Source organism: Phasianus colchicus, chromosome Z (assembly GCF_987193195.1).
Source record: "Phasianus colchicus chromosome Z, bPhaCol1.hap1.1, whole genome shotgun sequence".
NCBI classification, from domain to species: Eukaryota; Metazoa; Chordata; class Aves; order Galliformes; family Phasianidae; genus Phasianus; species Phasianus colchicus.
The window spans coordinates 1,113,209-1,133,700 of record NC_143476.1 but is presented as its reverse complement, the minus strand read 5'-3'; the positions used below and the strand labels follow the sequence as shown (position 1 = coordinate 1,133,700).

The following is a 20,492-nucleotide window of genomic DNA, read 5'->3' as shown; positions in this document are numbered from 1 at the left end:
TATAGAACTCCATGAATTCATGTATGGCTTAATGCACCCTGAGCCTTCCGAGTTCATAGGATGACACTGTTTAGGCATCTCATACTGCTGCTGAGACCTTCAGCTCCAATTCTATCTATCTGATCCATACAAAAGCCCAGTCCCTCTGCACACAGATGCAATAAGGGAACCCCAGGTTATGAAGGCAATATTTACCAGATGATTTTTTATCCAGATGATTTTTCTCACTTTTACATAGGACCAGCCTGACTTCCTTGCTAGCATCCCAGACGTCACACTGCCAAGGCCTGTCACCTCTTCTGGAAAACACAAGTGCAGCAATGCTTCTTCCTTGACAGGAGGATAGGTAACAGAAGGAGGCCCTGGCCTTGCCCCATCATCAGTCACATAAGACCTCTTCAGAGGAGTTGGGGCAGCTTTCTTGTCGGCTCTGTGGTGGTTGGAAACAGATCTAAACAGCTACAGTTAGAAATGTCTCAAGCTCTCAGGACGATTTCCTTCAAATTGCTCTCCCAAAAAAGCACTTCTACACAGTAAGCCTCAGTAACAGAAGAGGTCTGTCTTTTCAACAGAATTTCTGTTTCTTAGCTAAATGCCATACCAGTACTCTTCAGAGCAGGAAATCTGCCATAGTGATTGCCTCCAAGCCACAAATACGATCAGGTAGAATAATGCCCTCTGATCTTTAACTTGACACAAAACTATTTACTTGTTGAAGTAGATAGGTAGGAAAGGAGCATTTCAAAAGACCCAGAGCCAGTCACTCACAACCTTGAAACGTGCATCTGCATAATCTGGAGTGTGAGCCACAAAAGTGTCTTAAATGGAACCTGCCTTCCAGGAAGAGATGGCAGTTTGACTCAATAAGTCACGCTACAATCCTCAGCAAAACAGAGCATACACAGCTCAGTGCTCAACTCCTTTCCTGACATTAAAGGCTACAAGTGAACATAACCGAACGGCTAGAACTGCCATGTATCTCTGCTCTGGGCATCATTCTCACCTGTTGATTCAGTACTGCAATCAAGTTTTAAGTTTCCTTCACAAAAACTCCAGCTCCCATTTAGTACCAGTGATTATGCCACTTGGGTTATCCTGCCTTTGTCTAGAAGTACAGCAAAAAGCTGGCATGTTGGGAAATTATCCAAATGGGAGTACCCCTTCAAATAAGGGGTCTGCATAGTGTTGTGCAGGGATCAGGTGCTTCTTCGGTGCTGCATAACTTGGGGATCTTAGCATCTAAAGGGACATCAGTTAGTTATTATTCTGTCCTTACCACATTCGATCTAATAAACAGCAGGTCAAATGGTATCTTACAGACTCTGAGTGCCTTTCATACCAGGATCCTAATGGACCAGTACTCCCCCAGCACCAAACAAATACACCAGGAGTACAGGACAGAGCAGTTAAATTGTTATCTTCCTCAAAGTACATAAGACACCACATCCCAGAAAGAAATGTACCACATGGAAGGATTTGTGTGCCTCCTTAAAATAGAATTTCTGTTCTCTAGAATCAGCCATCCAAAAATTAGACATACTATCTTAAGTTAGTATTTACATTCCCTATATATTCAGCAAAGAGAAAGGAGTGATTAAGGATAGCAATCCATACCTTTTCAAGACAGCCAGCTGGGATGGGAAAGATTAAGCTTCCTCTGTAGATGCACTTAGAACGTCCATAGCAGCCAAATCTGATCTTCAGCCAGCTTAACCTCACACCTAACGGTTACAGGTTTGATGTCAAGTGAGATGATTTGTACCCCAGTTGGTACTGACAAGGAAGTCAGAATGGGCTGGAATCAAAGTATTTGAAGTGTACTAAGGACAAGATAAGTAGAGCCATCTATATTGCTACAAAAAAACATGGGAATTTTAAGAAATACATACATACATCTGGTACTGACGATCCATTATTTTACTATGCCCTCAGTGCTCCACACAGTTCTGCCGGATTTTCTTCATCTTGTAATGAGCGACTCATCTGTTGACTCAAGACCAGAGAAATGTATTGGTAAAAATCCAAAAAAATCCATTTTTGACTAGCAACTATTTCTATAATATTTAAATTTCATTTAAATTTTTAAATAAGATATATATACATATATGTATGTATATATAATAATATTAAATATTTAATAAATAAAGAATTTAAAACATCCCTTTCTTGCTATAACAGAGTGACTGAGTTACTGCCCCACCATTTTCTACTACCTGAGCATCTCCAAATATACTGCTATGCACACACAAGCATAAACAGAGATTATGTCAACCTCTTATTTAAACAAACTTGAATATAGGAACTCAAGAAAAACAATTTATGATTAATGTGGAATTGTAAGTATTTACAGACTCCTTCTCTAGCTTAATTTTAGAACAGAAATTCTCACTGACGTTTTCATGATGTCCATTCTTATTTCTTGACTTCCATTTTGCCTTCTTGCTCTCAAGAAAACAAACGATAAAATATACTATTAAGCGATTAGTTCTCTGCTTAGATTCCTCTGCTTGCAAGTTGTTCTACTGCAGGATTTCTCTTTATTCCACAATACTACAGTTTGCCAGGTTTTCGTGTTTGTCCTAGATAATTCCCAACTGCAGTGAACACATGCTAGAAAACCTTAGTTATACTGTACAATCAATGAATACACAGACATTATAATTACGAAACACAAGAGAGTTTGGCTAAGCAGATTATTACACACACCAAAGAAAGAATAGATAGAGTGCTTACGCTTACCTGGGCTTGCTGTAAAACTCCAAAGAAGGGATCTCCAGAAAAAGATCCTTCCCTACTGATAGTCAGCTCTTAAATGGGACTAGGAGAGGTGCAGCCAGGCTCCACTCCTTCCAGCAGCACAGCTGAATTGCCTTCACCTGTGCTCCCAGGGCTGACTCATTGCTCGCCTCAGGTGATCAATCAGAGGTTCAGGCCATTCTTCCCATACATATATACACCATAAAAATCAAACTACAGCTTCAGAAATACATGTAAGCACACTGCTTACACATCCTTGCTTCTCGGCCAGGATGCTGGGTTTTACCCAACCTGAGCTATTGCTCCCCTCTACTCTGTCCTTGTGAGGCCCCATCTGGAGTACTGCATCCCAGTACAGTAAGGATGTGGAGCTGCTGAAGCAGGTCCAGAGGTGGCCATGGAGATGATGAGAGGGCTGGAGAACATTTCCTGTGAAGAAAGGCTGAGGGAGCTGGGCTTGTGTAGCTTGGAGAAGAGAAGGCTCTGGGGAGGCCTTATTGCAGCCTCCCAGTACTTGAAGGGAGCTTACAAGTTTTTACACAGTCTGCTAGTAATAGGACAGGGGGAAATGATTTTAAATTAAGAAGGAGGCAATTTAAGTTAGATGTTAGGAGGAAATGCTGTACCCAGAGGTTGGTGAGGCGCTGGCACAGCTGCCCAGAGAAGCTGTGGTGCCCCATCCCTGGAGGTGCTTGAGGCCAGGCTGGATGGGGCCCTGGGCAGCTGAGCTGGTGGGGGGCAGCCCTGCACGTGGCAGGGGTTTGGGCTGGGGGGTTCCGTAAAGTCCTTTCCAATCTAAGCCATTATATGATTCTATGATCTTCCAAAGGTATGTGAAGGTTGACATATTTTTGCACCTTTTTAATCACTATAAATTAAACTATTTCACAATGTTAGATTAAAGATGATACTTGCTACAAAGGTTATGCAAGAAGTGCAGATATGAGATCAGCCAGGGGCTTTTATCCCTCACCAACTCTTGATTAAGGCAAATGCCAGGAAGTCCATGGAAAGCAGTGACTTCATAAGATGACAGCCAAAAGCTAGACCCTCAAATAGGAACTATCTGCATAATTCCTTCAAAAGACACAACAGTCTAGCTGAAGTTTTGGCCCTGAAAGCATTGCCCCAACAATCTTTGTATTCAGATCTGCAGCAGTGAATTATGGCTATACATTTTTATATATAGTTAAATTATTAAATTATAATTTATCAAATAATTAAAGGTGATATAATTTAGTGTGTTATCATGTACAAATAAAAAATCCCAGTTGTTATATTCTTCCAGACAAAGTTTTAATGCTTCAAAGCATGTGAAAAATCAAGGACATCCAGGGGTTCTAAGGACAATAATAGCATACACTACTGAGGGATATTTAAGAAAGTGTATAGGTTATTAAACCTTGTTCAAAGCATGCAATTAAACTTAGTGCTATTTTCTTTTCTACTCAGAACTTAATATTCAGATGAAAAACTAACTACCAAATGGGATTATTACATTTCTAGTATTTCTAATGAACAAATGAACACAGAAGTCTGTTTTTATATATTATCTCTCTGAGTTACATTATCCAGGTAAAAATACCCCAGATGTAAGGGAATCTATTCCTTTGAACACAGAAAATAGGCAGTTATAACAATTCAAACAACAAAATGTTCCCTCATGTTACATAAGAAGACTTGAGAAACCAGCAGACCATCTGGCAAAAAAAAAAAAAAAAAAAAAAAGTGTACTCTACTAACTGTGAACTTGTGGAGGCTTTTTTTCTTAGCATAAAACCAGCCAGCATTCCTTTACCCATTAACTATTTTGAACATGCACTGGAAATCAAGGGCTGGCAATGAAGATAAACATGTCATTTTTCTACAAGGGAGACATTACAAAGAAGTTGTTCTTACGTGGTAAATAATAGAAACTCACAGAAGAGTCAGATGAAATAGTGCAGTTCTTCCAGTACTTTGCTGCATGGCTGAATACGGACATCAATCTGCCAATCTTCTTTCTAACTTCTGAAGAAAACACAATGGCTCAGCTGTGAAAAGTTTCCTGGACTATCAAGTAATTGGAAGGAAAAAAAAAACCAAGAACGATGAAGACTGATAATGCTCTGTTTTACCTAACATAGTAATTATAACTTCATATGCTGTTTTATTCCCTCACAATTACTTGGCCCCGTGCAAATGTTTTCAATATATTGATATTACAATGAAAAACAAGTAGATAAAACAAGGTTTTACCAACACGCCTCTTTTAGAAGCCCTATTTATTAGTGTGCCATTTTCAAATTTAGTGATAACATATTTTAAGCTAGGAAGAGAGTCATCATCATGCTAATATCTATTAATCATTGTAATTACCAAAAAACAATTAGATACATGTTGCATCACCTGACTGAATATCCCTATGCTGCATCTGTAGTTTACATCTACTGACTTTCTGATTAGCAAAAATAAACCAAATCAAGTAAGACCTCTCATCTGTGGCTTGGTTTCCAAATTATATTCAACACCTAGCACGTATATCTTCTGTACTGCATGTCTGTATTTGTGCTGTCTATTTTCATGTCACATCACCAAAACCTTTCTTCCTTGAGCTTGTTTTTTTAAGTGTTAAAGATGATGCCTCAGTTAGATGGAGAGCCAGCTCCAGGCACAAGAGATGTACCAGCAGAACCAGAGATACTAGGGTAGCAAAGTACAGGATCCAGACCTCTTTTATGCCAAACAACAGAAACTTTTGTAGAGCACTGAATTCAGGCCATGCAGCACGCACACAAATGCTGAACAACCGAGTCAAATACTTAGTTTTTAATGACAGTAAATCTTCATGTAGGTGTTCTTCAAGGTACTGTGACACTCGTTTCAAAACTGACTTGTTTCTACCTAATTCAACTCTGTGGCTATTTGTTATTCTGGTTGTCACACTGCTGCAGCACTCTAGTCACAGGCCATAACCTCAGTGACTAAGGGCTGAACAAACAGGACACAAAGCTGCCAGGTGGCCTAGAGAAAATGAGTTTACCTCTAGTCACAGCTAAATAGAGTGGATTGCTGAATGTTTGGAAGAGAGCGCCAAAGAGAGAAAAACAAGTTTTAATCTGCTTCTCTGTCTCAGAATTTGGAATTGACTTTGTTTCCTGACAAAGTTATCCAGAGACAGTGTGGATAGAGACAAAAAATTTATCCAAAACCCAGAGAAAGTTAAAGGAATTGTCTTGCTCCTACCCCACCTCCCCCAAAATGAAACTGGAAAAAAAAAAAGTTGGAGAATAATGAGAGAAGCTCAGAGAGGATACAGTCCCTGAGGAAGGGCAAGAATTCAGTAAGAAAAGCCTGGTTAAATGTGAGGCAGGTGTCTGATAATTTGAAAAAGATAAGCATACTGATGTGGATCTGAGATTCAGCTGCATTCAAAGGCTTTAGTGAGAGAAATTCTAGAGAGATGTCAAGGATGGAGGATGGATTGTTGTCATGATAAAATCAGAGGACAGTTTAGAATACCAATAAGTTTAGGAATGGAATGCCTGGAAAGAAGTTAGAAGGGTGGGGGGAGGGAGAGGTCACTTTGTGAGGGTGGTTTTCCTTTGTGTAGGAAACAAAGAAACTGAGTGCAAGAAAGGCATCTGAAGACACTAGAAGATTACATGGAAACAAAACAGAGAAAAGCAAATGAGATGTTTGTATTAGTGACAGGAGGAAAGGAAGAGTAAGTGGCAAGAGACAGAAATCAAAGCCAAGAGAGTGTGTTAGTGTCTTTTATCATAGAATCCTTAGGGTTGGAACAGACCTTTAGAAGTCATCTAGTCCAACTCCTCTGCAATGAACAGGAACGTTTACATCTACATCAGGTTCCCCAGGGTCTGATTCAGCACACTGCCTTGAAAGTCACTAGGGACAGGGCATCCACCGCATCTCTGGGTGATCTGTTCCACTGCCTTACCACCCTCACTGTAAAAAACTTGTTCCTTATATCTAACCTAAATCCATCCTTTTTAAGCTTGAAACCATTTCCCCTGGTCCTATCACAACAGACCCTGATAAAGAGTCTATCACCTTTGTTCCTGTAGCTCCCATTGAGATCCTGAAATGCCACAATCACCTCAGAGCCTTCTCTTCTCCAGGCTGAGCAGCCCCAGCTCTTTCAGCCTGTCCTCATAGGAAAGGTGCTTCACCCCTTGGGTAATTTTTATGGCCCTCCACTCAATACAATCCAACGGGTCTACGTCTCTCCTGTACTGAGGACTCCACATCTGGACACAGGACTCCAGGTAAGGTCTCACCAGTGCAAAGTAGAGAGGAAGGATTCCCTCCTTCACCCTGCTGGCCACACTACTTTGGATGCAGCCCAGCACACGGTTGGCTTTCCAGGCTGACTCACGTTCAGCTTCCCGTCTACCAGCACTCCCGGGTCTTTTTCAGCAGGGCTGCGCTCAATCCTTTCATCCCCCAGTCTGTACTGCTAATGGGTGTTGCCTCAACCCAGGTGCAAGACCTTGCACTTGAATTTGCTGAGGTTCACGAGGCTCTCCCAGGCCGAGCGTTCAAGCCCGTCCAGGTCCATTTTGGTGGCACCCCATCCCTCCGGTGTGCTGACCACAGCCCACAGCTTGGTGTCATCTACAGACCTGCTGAGGGTACACTCAACCCCACTGCCAATCTCACTGACACAAAAGAACATCAGTCCCAGCAACGTGCGACACCACTTGCCTCTGATCTCCAGCGAGACGTCGAGCCACTGAGCACCAGCCTCTGGGAACCGTCCTGCAGCCACTTCTTCGTCCAGGCTTCTCCTCACAGAAACGACCAAAGCCCTGTGCAGAGAGGGATGTGGGAGCAGGAGAAGCAACGCGGGAGCAGGAGAACACTCACACTGCAGAGGTGAATCTCTAGCACCTCATTTTCCAAGCAGAACCACCCACAGAAGACACAGCCTGGACTAACTGAAACAGCAGCCAGGTTCACACGAAGCGCTGCCATTTCATACAGCGGCCGCCGAGCACAGCAACAACGGAACAGCAGCCCTGCCTGCGTGTGGCAGCTGAGGCGCTTTCACTGACACAACCCGCAGTTTCCATCTCCACAAGCCGCCCGGTCTGCCGGCGCCCAGCAGCACCCGGGGCTCCGCAGCTGCGGCGTCAGCCTTCCGCCGGGCGCGGCCGACAGCGGCGCCTCCGGAGCTGCGGCCGCCGGGCCGTCAACGGGAGCCGCGCACTCACCGCTCGCCCGGCGGCGCCGACGGCCGCCCTCGCCGCGCGGTCCCGCGTCCGAGCGGCTCGCGGCTTCTCCTCGTTAAAGCGGCCCGGGCGACCCTCGCGCCCCGCCGCCTCCGCTCCGCCCCCGAGGCTTTTTCCAGGCGAGCCCCGGCGACGTCCCCGCCGCGTCGGCCGCTCTCGCGAGAGCCGCCCGGCCGAGAGCCGCGCGGCCGCCCCGTCGCCTCGGGGAGCCGTGAGTGAGGGAAGCGGCCGGAACCGCGCCGCGCCTCGCGGGCCGTCGCTGCGCTTCTGGCGGGAACGGCTCCGAAGCGGCGAACCTCGGCGGTCGAGGCGTCCGCACTTCGCGGTGATGCCGGAGGACGTGCCGCAGTGTGGGAAGTCTCCAAATAACGCTCTGGGACGGTGTCTCGGATAAAGCAGACGTTCTTCGCGGTTGCGATGGCGGCCTCCTGCAAGCAGGAGAGCCCGAGAAAGCAGGGTTACATCTTTTATCCCCTCTGCCCGACGCTGCTCTCTTTCTGCCCCGGTTCCTCACCGGCTGAGTGCTGCAGGTTCACCCTCTTTCGCGGCGCTTCACTAATCGTACCAATACCAAGTCAGCATCAATCTGTGCCGCCCAAACACAAACACCTTAATTCTTTAATTGCCTTCTAACGATTGCTTTCTCAATAAGCATTTGGTCGCGGTTTTCGGACGTCTGTTTTACAACACAAACGTAGCCTCTTGATCGTTTAATTACCCCCTAGCATTTGTCCCCCTTTTGCACTGGTCACTGTTCTGGTCACTCGTCTGTCCTTGCATAGAGAGGAGCTCGGGAGGAGGAGAGAGGGGAGTATCCTGGAGCCTGCCTGTGGCATCCTGCCATTCCCACAGAGTGGGACAGCTCTGCTTTGTGTAGAGGCCCTGACTCCTTGTAAGTCTGTTAGATGGATTTCGCTTCTGCCGGTCTAAGGAACAACGTTACGACGTTTTCTAGTTCAGAATACTGCACCCACCTTGTTTAGAACATTGAAATCTGCTGCAGTTTTGCGAGAAAGAATTTGTTAGGTAATTCAGTACTTATGTTTCTAAAACATGCCGCTAACATATACAGTATTTTACTTCTTAGATCAGCTGTTTCTAAGGATAAGTTACAGAATACAAATGCGTTATGTTCTACTTCTTCAAACCAATTGCTACTTTCTAATACCAAATGCAGAAACAACACTCCATTCCCACATAACTGGGAACCGTGCTGTTGCATTACTGACTGCGGCTGTGTCTGTTCTGTGAAACAACTGTGCTATCTCAGGCACAAATACAGGCAAACACAGGAAAAATTTATTTCTGCAGAGTTTAATGTCGCTACAGAAAAAGGCAGTACGTGACAAGTGGTTCATTTGTTCACATTTCACTCTTTCACTAACATTGCAAAATCCAGTGCTTTGTTTTTCAACTGCCGACTGCTTCACCCTGCCAAATACAGAAATGATACACCGATCTGTAATATAAAACTTGGCTGGCAGTTATCCTGGTCAGCTTTTATCATTTCCACGTAGACTTCATGGGTTTCCGCATTGCTGCAGGTTAATCGTAGACCTTGTCAGCAATCTGTGTCAGTGGCCGTATGTTCAGGTTTTATGATTACAGATAATGATGAATGTCCATGATATCAGAGGTGACTGTTGGCGGTACGGCAGTAGGAGCTGAATCTTCCTACAAATACTCCATTACATTTTGTTGTCGTGCCAGCAGATGGCAGCAGAGCTGCAGTTTCCATCGAAATCAACAGCAGGCATTACTTTTGGAGCAACCTACATCTGAGTATTGAAGTATCCGTATGCACTTGTGTACAGCAGTGAAACATGCATGGAAAAAGTCCCCTGCAAGGAATGCAGGGAGCATTGCCTTTGCCAACCACTGAACAAAAGATTGCGGTGTTTTTCTCAGTAATGTCCCAGACGTTTCCAATGGGAGAGAAGGAATCTGTGGGACTGACGGTGGGAAATTCAGCCTCTTTTTTCATCCCCAACAGAGCTGAAATCTGGGCGACCAAAATTACCATGAGATATCTTGGCAATATAGAAGCCAGTATCCTACACTAGGGTAACCCGTGAGTTCTGCCAAAACCCCAAAGCATTGACTGCAAAATGCTAAAGTGGAAAGAGTGGAAAAGTGGAGAAAATCTTGTTCCTGTGTCCTGGGAAACTCTAGCAGCTTTGTGCCTTGGTGAGAGGCCCTTTCTCTAGTAAGATAAGGGCACATCAATTTTGCTGGAGAAGTAAGATCTGCATGGCCAGCATGTAGGTGGGAGCCAGGAAAGGACATGGTGGGAGGAGAGAGTTGTTAAAGAGCAGCCAAGGCATCAAAATGCATCAGAAAGCCCTGAAAAGCATCACAAAGCCACAGCCAGGAAGCTTGGGAGTATCATGAGCAGCATCCAGGATGCGAGAGATTATTTGCTACCATGCCAAATGGTAGCAGAGCTCCCCCTGCAGACATCCCAAAGCCAGACAAAACAGGAACAAACCCGGAGCTGTGCTGCACGCACACCACAGCCACAGCATTGCAAGCTGGGGTGCCTTGCTGTGTGCTGCATTCATCCCAATCCATGTGAATGAAGACTCTGGAGGCAGTCAAGGTGTTGATTGAGCACAAGTGTGCTTTTATTATTGTATAAAAGACAGGAGGGTGTGAGAGGTCCATGGTGAAGATGGGACTCATCCTGTCTTGTCATGGAGAGAGTGGCTCAGAGCTCTCAGTGCTGCTGTCCGTTGCCTGGGACTGGAGGCCTGATTGAAAGTCCTCCTGCAAGAGGCTCTGCTCTTCCTCACTGATCCTGGCCTGTTCCTGCATAGAGGTGCAGCTTTCGGGGCACTCACACAGTGCTTGGGATGGGATGCACTGCAGAGACTCTTGGTTATAATCGAGGTTGGTCACAGTGGTGTCTGGCAGGCTCAGGTCAGCATTTTCAGCAGAGCCAGGTGTAATGAGAGCATGAACTTGAATAAGCTCCTTCTCTCCATCACTGTTGTTACTGTAGTTAGATGGAAGGCTGCTGTTGGAGTTGCAGCAATTTGTGCTCCCTATGAGCTCTCCACTGATGGAAGCACACAGAGCATCGTTGCTACTTGCCCTGGATCTTCTGGGTTGGCAAGGGCTCGATTCACCTAGAAAGGATACACAGGGGTTAGTGTCAAACTTTCACAAGCTGAATTACAACAGTGGTTCTTGATCAGGGGTGAACTGAAGATGTTAGGCAGGGGCTGGAATGCCAGAAGGAGATACAAGTGCAGTGCAAGCTTGAATTCTATGTTCCTGAAAAGCAGGGACTTGGAAGCTGCATTTGCACCCTTACCTGCCAGGACTACCACTGCTGTTTCTGAGGGCTGCCTGGCATTGCGCTGCAGTTGGCGTTTGCTGCCAGAGGATGGCTTTCTGAGGCTGAAGCAGCAACACCAACTGCTAGCTGGTGATTCCTCATTCTTGCTGGGTGGATTTTGCCTGGAGAGAGAAAACAGCCAATGCTGTGAGTCATGCGTGGTGCAGGGTGAGGGAAGAGCTGCACTGAGCTCTTGGCAGCAGTTGCTTGTTCCTAGCACTGCCTGGTTTCTGCAGAAACACAACTTAGAAACTCGCTCTGCTTCCAGCAGTTGAGGATGGCTCCATTCTATGGCTCAGCCCTGAAGTCTTGCTGGCTAAATTCCCCTCAACTCTGTCAAGCATGATGCAGAGCATGTGAGCAAAGGCTCCACAGCTGTACAGCACAGCATCTGAGGGATGGCTTTGATGGAGCTGTCAGGTGTAACTGCTTTCTGAGGAACCGTGCAGCCATAAAGGAAGTTCAGAAGCATCTCTGACTCTTACATTAGCACCTCATTGGCCTCATCTCACTGCCATGTTTAATTTCTAGTGCCAGCAAGTCTGACCAACAGCTCTGCTTAGAGGAGAACTGGAATTGGTTTCAGGCACGTGGCCTTCACATCTGGAAAACCCCACCTTAGCCTAACTTACTTTCAGCAAGTTTTGGCACTAGAAATACTGGGAAAAAAAAAAACAAAAAAACAAAAAAAAAAAAAACCACCCAAACAGTGATGCTAGGTGCTGGAAAAGAAAGTCCTCTTTACCTGTCAGATGGAAAGTCGATGACTGTGTGGAATTTGCCCTGCCCAGCTGCAGGGCTTTCTTCCACTACAATGTCCCGGCTGCTCTCTGTCACAACAGGAGAGCTCCTATGGCCTCGCCTCTGTGCCTGTGCCTCCTCCAGGCTGAGCAGCATTGTGGCAGCAGAAGAGACCCCCACAGACTTGGGCCCTGGGAGAGAATTGTGCCCTGTAAGGGAAAACCACAGGTAAGAGCGAGGATCAGAAAGCAGCAGCACAGCCACCAGAGTTCTGGGGGAGGTGCTGTATTTTTCTCAGGCTTGCTTATCCGAGCCACTGTTAAGAAGAGGAGCCCAAAATAACCATGTGGGCAGAGGTGTGTTTATGGCAAAGGACACGGTCATCATTAAGAGCAGCTTACTGTATCAAAATAGGCAAGGAAAAAACCAAGGAAATGGGGGCAGGGAACTGAGAAAGCTTCACTGCCACACTTGCATCAAGCTTCTCCTGCATGCAAACCATAATAATGACAGTTTCCTCCTTGTGAAGTTTGGGCTTGGACATTCTCAGCATCCAGCAACAGGATGCCAGATTCTAATGGAAGCCCAGAGGTCTGCTGTACCCTCAAAGCAAAAGCATTTTTCAAAGGTCCCGGAGAAGGCCTGCATTTGATCAGGGTGTCAGGTCAAGATAAAGCTAATGGAGGAAGACACTCACCTGCTGCATCTGCAATGTCTGCTCTGGATTTGGAGCAGAAGAGGACGTCTGTGTGGTTGATGAGAAATTCCACCACATCCGACTGCGTCTGCAGCTCCATGCAGGCAGCTCTTCCGCTGGCGCAGGCAGACTCGTTCTGCTGTGATCTGTAGAAATGGCAGATTTTAGAAGTCATTTCTCCAAGACCGTTTCCCCGAGTCTGAATTGTTGCATCCAAAAGCTGTCAGCTGAGGCTCTGGAGACTTCCGCAGTGGGCAATCAGTGATGCCACTGCAGAATTTCTCCTGGATGATCAAGGACACGTCAGTCCCATCTCAACAAATTGCAGAAATTGTCACCTAGACATTGTGCCCGTGGGGTTGGAGAACAGCCCAGGCTCCTGCGCTTCTGTCAGCCACAGATTTTACAGGAGAAGAGCACATTTGATGGAGAAAAAGGGAGGACTGTTTTTTTTTCTGGAGAACAGATGGAAGCGCTGAAGTGTTGAAACAGAACCAGAAGTTTACCTTAAGAGGTTTGGAGCCCACACAATGGCTAGGTTCTTGGCATGCATGTTTGTGATGGTGGAGCTCCCAGCCAGACACGCCAAGTGTCTCATCAGGTACTCCAGTGTCCTGGAAAACAAGAGAGGCAAACGTTCAGCACCAACGAGCATGCCGTGCTGCAATTCAGAAAGCAAACCTCCATTCATGCTAGTTCTTGTGATTGCTACTGTCACCGAAGATGAAGTAGATCCAACTTGACTGAGTGCCACGCTGCAGCACCAAGCCCCAGCACAGCACAGCCGCAGCCATCAGCTGCACCATGCGTGCCCCCGTGCCCAGGAACTGACCCCATAAAGTAAGCCCATGGAGCCTTCAACCCTTCATCATGTTGTCGGCGTGAGACAAAGCCTGGAACCGCATCATTGCCCTCTGCAATGCAGCAGGGTGAGCTCAGCAGGCTGAGGGCAGCACTGACCTGTAGTGAGGAGCGGGCAGCTGCTGGATGACATCCTGCATTCTGAGCAGCCGCTCCTCCTCTGTAGCGGCACCAACAGCATCCTGGAGTAGTGCAGAAAGAGAGCGAGACACAAATCAGGCTAGTACACCACTGCAAGTAAACCTCGTGGGGCTGACAGCAAAAGGGCCTCAGAGCTGGGGCACTGCTGCAGCCATCTGCCAAGAGGCCCAGGAAGAGGGAAATGAAAGACGTTGCCTTGTGCTTACCGAGAACTTGCCGTACAGCTGGTGGGTGAGCAGAGGGTTCGGGAGCTCCCTGAAGTACATCTTGCAGAGGGAGCTCACGCTGTGAATGTCACGGACGGTGAGCTCAGGAATCTGCTCAGACTCAAATTCCTGCCTGGAGAGAGGGACACAAACCCGGTTGAGCAAGAGGAAGGCAAGCCCAAAGCCACACCAGATGCACTCAGGCTGTGTCAGTCGCAGCACTCTTACCGCAGTCTCTGGATGTTGGATGCGACGCCGGACAGGCGGTATATCCCCTGCACCACGCCGTGCTGCTCAATGAACTCAGCACAGCTCTGGAGGACCTGGGGGACTAAAGAACACATGCCAGCCGTCAGTGGAGCTCCTGATTCAAGTCCTGCTGCAGGCTGTGCTTCCAGGAGTCACATCCCATCCACTAAGCCCTGCCAGGCTTGGCTGAAGCAAATACAGATGTGCTTGTCTCTTAGGAGCATCCGCCTCACTTTATCCTTCAGCCATCAACTCCCATTACACGTGTCTCCATGGCTATCAGCCTGCCCCCTGTTAGATATGAGCTCCCTTTCATCATCTTTAGATGCCCAGCAGAGGAAGATCTCAGGAATGGGCTGCTCCTTACCATCGTGACCGGAGTGGAGAAGATGCTCTCCCAGGTCACCGCCAAACACCCTTTCCTTCTCCACCTCCCGCTCGGTCGGTTTCTTTGGGCGGGCCTTCACCAAGGAACGAAGGAAGGTGAGGATCTTGCTGCGTTTCTTGGGCACTGCACAACAAAAGGAAGAAACCAGGTCATTTCAGGTTTGGCTCCGTTGGACGAGGCTGAGCACAGCACATTCTACAGAGCACGTCAGAACGGGAAGAACATTACCAACCAGTACATACAAAAAGGGATTTTTCCCATCTCTGGAGGAGCCCAAGGCCAGGTTGGATGGGGCCCTGGGCAGCCTGTTCTAGTCTCACATTAAATGTGGGGGCTGGGAGACCATCCTGAGGCAGGAGGGTTGGAGCATGATGATCCCTGAGGTCCCTTCCATCCCAAGCCATTCCATGAGTATTCTATAGTTTTGCCAAGTCCAATCATAAACACAGGAGGATTGGGCCAAATCTCGGCTCCGTGGTGTGCATGAAGGATCATCAACCCAGAGGACAATGTGGGATGGATAAAGGAGGTATTAAACACGAAACCACCCCAAAAAAGACTCCCTTTTGCTTCCCCACACCATCAAATGTAACATCCGTACCTGGCTTTGGCACTGAGTTGATGAGTGCCTCAGGAACGTTCTTATTAATGAGTTCCACACACTCCCCTGGGAAAAATCCAACCTGTAACAAGAAGAAAAAGAGAGGCCAACTATTGCATGCTGCATTTCTCAGGTCTGAGCTGTTAAATCAAAAGCCACGTAACATTTTCCTCGGAACATGCTTGCCCGACGATCCGTAAGACTATCCAGCAGAATATGTCCTGCATAAAGGTAATAATTTTTCAACATTTGCAGCCAAAGGCAAGGTCCTCTGACACCGACACAGGGAAACCATTTACATCCATTACCCATCCTGTGCAGGCAGAGCAGCTCTAAGCTGAGATTCCTGCCTTTACTGAAGTTGCACTCTCCAGTCTGAAGCTTGTGCCTACCTGGAAGCCGAGCTTGCCTCTCCACCAGGGGGTCAGCTCCTTTGGTGGCATATCGATGACACAGATGATGTCTCCCACCTGCAAGAGATTGCAACGTCAATCCCAGCTTCAGCACGGCTGGGAGGAAAGCACAGCTCAAACAACTGCATTCTTCTGCACTGCCAAACATCGCCGAGCATGAGAGCAATTGCACCAGTGCAGCTCTGAAGGCATTTGCCATTGTAAAATTGAACAACAAGGAACGCCTTGAACTGCTTACCTCAAAGGAGAGTTCATCCGCTGCCTGGGCAACGTGTCTCTTAACGACATGGGCAGCAGCAATAGCTGGAACATTCACAGGTGGCACATCATTGTCCAGCAGGGGCTTCCCCTTGTTCTCAGTCTGAAACAGAGAGCACAGGCCACAGTGAGGAGCTGGGAACCAACAAGGAGGATTTCAAGGTGAGGAGCACATCTGCAGAGAAAGCTGCAGGAAATGCACTCGGTCCTTATCATGGGCACTTCAGAAGGAACTGCAAGTCTAATAACGGCTGTTTCTCTTCCTGGTGTGCAGCAGGCACACGCCAGCAAAGATGCATCTCTCCCCACCCAGACTAATCAGCAATGGCACTGACGCAGACAGGTGGCCTTGTCCATTTTGCCCCCTCCTTTCCTGCGCTCTTTGTGCAGGAAGGCTGACTGTTTAAGATGCTAGGAGACCGTGAAGAGGGAAACCAAAGCTACGGCTGCAGTTACAAGGTGCAAACAGTGCCATTGCAAGCACCAAGCAGCTCTCTTGAGCAGTCCAACCAACAGCGAGGCCAAACAGAGCAGAGAATGATTGTTGTTTCTGCAGCCATTTCAAGGGAAAAGTCAGTAGAGGACAAACACAACAGCCCAGATGGCTCTGGTACTTTTATAAACTTGCCACGCTTGCACTAGTGTCTTGCCACAGAGGAGCTCTCTTGGAAAGCAGGAGACCACATCTGCGGCTCACTCTGCTGGCTGCAGTCAGGGAACAAAGACCCATCAGAGCTTCATACTCTACCTCTGTCCATGCCAGGTCAGGCTCACAGCTGATCTCGCTGCACGCCACAGCCATCAGCGTAGGTGTGACAAGCTGGAACTGAAAAGAAACACCCTTTTATTTTCTCTGTTCACATCTCTGCTGTGCTCCCTACAGCTGTCGGGCACACTCACACAGCCCAAGCACGCCTGCTGGTGATGCTGTGCAGCTCTGCACAAGCTGGGGCTGGGACTCTTTGCCTAAGGGATTGGTTTCCTGTAGACCAGCTGGTCACAGCACCACAGACAGCATCCTTCTGAGGGCTGAGCTGCAGAGCACGTGGAGAAAACCCACACGTGACCAGCGTCCCATCAAAGCTGGATGAGGCTGTGTTACTAAACATGGGGTGTCACGGGCTGCTAAAGCATGTGGGGGGACAAACCATGGCAGGTACCTGGCAAGAGATCAGAACGAGGGAGAGAAATCTCTCGAATCCGCAGCCGGTCCTTGTCACCTTGCTCTGATCTTCCACGAGCAAAAGCTGCACCAGGGAAGCAGGCAGAGGGTGGAGAGAGGAGAGAGAAAGAGCAGGTCAGTTTGCTTCCACGGTTTAGCAAAGACTACGAGGGAAAAACCAAAATCTGCCCTCCCTCAACTTAAGAACTTAAGTTTTCAACTTAAAACCATTTCCCCTTGTCCTGCTGTTATCTACCCTTTCAAAGAGTTGATTCCCCTCCTCTTTTTAGGCTCCCGTTAGGTACTGAAGGCTGCCATGAGGTCACCCCGCAGCCTTCTTTTCTCCAGGCTGAACAAGCCCAGCTCCCTCAGCCTGTCTTTGCAGGGGAGGTGCTCCAGGCCCCTGATCATCTTTGTGGCTCGCCTCTGGACCCTCTCCAAGAGCTCCCTGTCTTTCTGGACACTGTACTGCAGATGGGGCCTCACAAGAGCAGAGCAGGGGGGGACGATCACCTCCCTGTCCCTCATGGCCACCCCTCTGCTGATGGAGATAATGTGATCCTATGAGCTCCGCCAGCCAGCAGTTCTCAGCACGCACTGTCCCCCCGTCTCTCCCACACTGTCTCAGCTTACCTACAAGGTGCTGCACAGGACGGTGTGAAGACAAAGGTACGCAGTCGGTGCACAAGTGCAACAAGCGAGCTGCTCAGTCAGAGCTCCAGCGCTCCAATGAAGGGACGCAGCACGCACTGCTCCTCCCCTCATTCTAGCCCTTATGACATCACTGAGGGCCACCAGGCTGCTCCACCATGACGGACAGGGTGGGGAGGCAAGACCAGTCACAAGGGCAGAAGATTCCAACAGCCCAGCCCAACGTTCTGGAATCAGGGGGTGCTTGGAATTCTACCCCAGCCAAATCCTGGAGAAGCTGGCACGGGGTCGTCATGACCAAAGCGCAGGACCTGGCGCTTGCTCTTGTTGAGCCTCGCACAACTGGCCTCAGTGCATCCCTCTGGAGGGCCTTCCTGCCCTCAGCCAGATGGACGCTTCCTCCCAGCAGCGTACCTTGCAGTGCTGGGCCCATGTCAAATCCACACTAGAGTGGGTTTTGTTACATTCAAGGGCATGTTGCAGCACCCATCTATTTCACCTGGAAGGAAATAAAGCAGGAGATGGGAGAAACACAGAACTACTGCCAGACTGCTTTCTCCCTTTCTCAGCCCAACTTCCCTTGCCTCATCCCCTACCCCAACTCCTGGATGATGCCCACGGGCTGATAGTTGGATCTCATATCCATAGGACTCCTTTCACAGGGCTCCATCAAAAAGGCTGTCACACTTGTTCCGTACACTCACACTGACCCAGCAGTGGTATCACAGTCACTTAACACATGCACAACAACCAAACCCCGAGCATGCACATCCCTTCCTGTGTTACTGCAGCCCACAGCTCCCCTTCACACCTCCGTGGATCTCTGGTGTTTTACACTGATGCAGCCTCGCTGCAGCTCCGTGGCTGTCACACAAGGCCTGCAGGACCTCTTTCTCTGCAAACCCCGTCTGCAGGCATTGGTTCACGAGGTTCACCTCCTGCCCTCCTGAGCAAAAACAAGCACTAAGAGCAAGAGCAAAGCACACTGGACTCGACCTGGCCCAATCCCCAACCCTCAGTCCTGTCAGACGGACCCTGGTGTGGAGACTCATCCCAAAGCCTGGCTGGACATCAGCACAGGCATCCTTCTTCAAACGCCCCATCCAAGCAGCAAGGGATCAAAGCGTTGGCACAGCTGAAACAGAAATGCTGTGTGAGTTTCCTGTTAGCACTGAGCAGGAACAAATCTACCGCTGAGCAGCAGGATGTGAGACAAGCAGCAGAAGACACCCAACCTGCAGAACCAGCTCGTTTGGGGTCGGTCCAGATGTTTGTCTGCTCCCTTCCCTGGCCCAGGCCAAGCTTATGAGCTGCTCCTCCTTTGTGCAGGGGGACATGGTGCAGATGCCATGTGGTGGCTATGCACAGCATGCCTTTCACTTCCTTTTCCTCTCTCCATCTGCCATTAGCAAACAGCATCTCCAGCCTCCAGAGATCACTGAGTCCAACCCCTGCACAACAGTGAAAAAAAAGATATGATAAGGGGTACTTAAAGCACAGCATCTGTAATCAGATCAGACTCCTGCATTGTGAATACTTCCATGAGTATTCCTGCACAGTGCATCACTTAGTCTCTCTTTAGCCTTGTGTTCATGGTTTTCCTGTATGAGCTTTTCTGAACACTGCCTATAATCGTGGTTATGCTAGAAGCATTTGGATTTATTGATCCTCAGTGTGATTTCAATAACAAACTCAGATGTTTTTTTGTTAGGGACAGCTTTCAATTTCTCAACTGAAATTTCAATATTGCATTAGGTGTTGACAACCACGGGGGTACAGTACAGAGAATTACAGGAAGATTAATTTCTCCATCTCCATGCTCCTAGACATTTATGATTACAGTGATGTAGTTATATACAACTTGCAAGATACCAAAGCTCGAATAACCTCTTGGTGCAGCAGGATGTCTGGAGCCCAAGTGCAGACTCTCAGTGTTCCAAAGTCTTGAAGAGCTGCACCGTATGTGCTGGGGCTGATGACACAGACACTGGAGCAAGGCCAGTGTGATATTAGACACCTGATCAGCAGCTGATTTGTTGTAAGCCATTTCTGGACACAAACGGGATCTGGTCGACTTAGGACATGACCTTTGGGCTGGAGAGCAACTCCCCGAGGAATCACACAGCCACTGCAGACCGTTTGCAAGAACCCCATACCAAAACAGCTCATCTGCAATCAGTTTTTAATCTGTGCAGCAGTGATTGCAACAGGCGCACGCTCTCTGGAATTGCAGGAATGTTCACAAGTGGAATGTACATCACCTGTGTGCTCTAGCTCTTCTGTGTGCATGCTAGGAGCAGCGATCCCCCTGCACCCAGGGCTGCAATAAAGTCATGTTGGGTTTCTAACCTGCCAACCAGCAGCCCAGGCTGCCCAGAGCCACATCCAGCCTGGCCTTGGATGCCTGCAGGGATGGGGCATCCACAGCCTCCCTGGGCAACCTGTTCCAGTGCCTCATCACCCTCTGGCTGAAAAACTTCCTCCTCACATCCAACCTAAACCTAAACACCCCCCGTCTCAGTTTAAAGCCATTCCCCACTTGTCCCATCACTATCCACCCTCCAAAACAAAACACCTCGGCTGTTCAACACTGAAAGAGCAAAATAACCGACAGCTCTTACTTCCACTGTATGCATTTAATTCCAAACTTAAGGTCACAGGTTTGAAAAGGTCATGGACATATTAGAACTTGCAGCATTTATCTTAATAGATGCCTACATTGCAAAGAATTTTATAAAACACACGTTACAAGTACTGTGCATTGGATTACACTATATCAAACTCTAAGTAACA

The 20,492-nt window shown here is 47.9% G+C and overlaps 2 protein-coding genes and 1 long non-coding RNA gene across 9 annotated transcripts in view; 1 reads left to right on the top strand and 2 right to left on the bottom strand.

The window, feature by feature from the left end:
* LOC149912156 (uncharacterized) overlaps nucleotides 1–7,960 on the bottom strand; it is a 28,878-nt gene extending 20,918 nt beyond the window's left edge. The window contains exons 1-4 of one of the 7 annotated variants that reach the window (XR_016461703.1): nucleotides 4,679–7,960; nucleotides 1,894–1,990; nucleotides 1,615–1,795; nucleotides 196–299 (exon numbers count right to left, since the gene is read on the bottom strand). This is a non-coding gene — a long non-coding RNA (uncharacterized LOC149912156). Of the gene's footprint in view, nucleotides 1–195; nucleotides 300–1,614; nucleotides 1,796–1,889; nucleotides 1,991–4,678 lie in introns of all 7 variants that reach the window. The other 6 variants (XR_016461706.1, XR_016461707.1, XR_016461701.1 and 3 more) reach the window with 6 other exon arrangements.
* Nucleotides 1–20,492, top strand: part of LOC116239474 (rho GTPase-activating protein 32-like) — a 124,493-nt gene that overhangs the window by 83,123 nt on the left and 20,878 nt on the right. The window lies entirely within an intron of this gene.
* On the bottom strand, nucleotides 9,960–18,744 carry LOC149912155 (rho GTPase-activating protein 32-like). The gene is made up of 15 exons (XM_090131133.1): nucleotides 17,682–18,744; nucleotides 17,047–17,133; nucleotides 16,635–16,712; nucleotides 15,867–15,989; nucleotides 15,608–15,685; nucleotides 15,216–15,297; nucleotides 14,594–14,737; nucleotides 14,206–14,308; nucleotides 13,978–14,110; nucleotides 13,730–13,812; nucleotides 13,276–13,383; nucleotides 12,770–12,915; nucleotides 12,077–12,281; nucleotides 11,308–11,453; nucleotides 9,960–11,119 (listed from the first exon to the last, which is right to left on the bottom strand). Exons 3-15 carry the CDS (start codon nucleotides 16,686–16,688, stop codon nucleotides 10,683–10,685), a joined length of 1,842 nt encoding a protein of 613 aa, XP_089987259.1. The 5' UTR covers nucleotides 16,689–16,712; nucleotides 17,047–17,133; nucleotides 17,682–18,744; the 3' UTR covers nucleotides 9,960–10,682.

What these genes read in the sequence shown, in the direction of transcription:
- LOC149912155 (XM_090131133.1), bottom strand. Translation starts at nt 16,688, where the DNA reads ATGGCTGTGGCGTGCAGCGAGATCAGCTGTGAGCCTGACCTGGCATGG. An exon ending in CGGATGAACTCTCCTTTGAG is followed by an intron (nt 15,686 to 15,866) that starts GTAAGCAGTTCA and finishes AATCTCTTGCAG; the next exon opens with GTGGGAGACATCATCTGTGT. An exon ending in CTGCCCGCTCCTCACTACAG is followed by an intron (nt 13,384 to 13,729) that starts GTCAGTGCTGCC and finishes CTTGTTTTCCAG; the next exon opens with GACACTGGAGTACCTGATGA.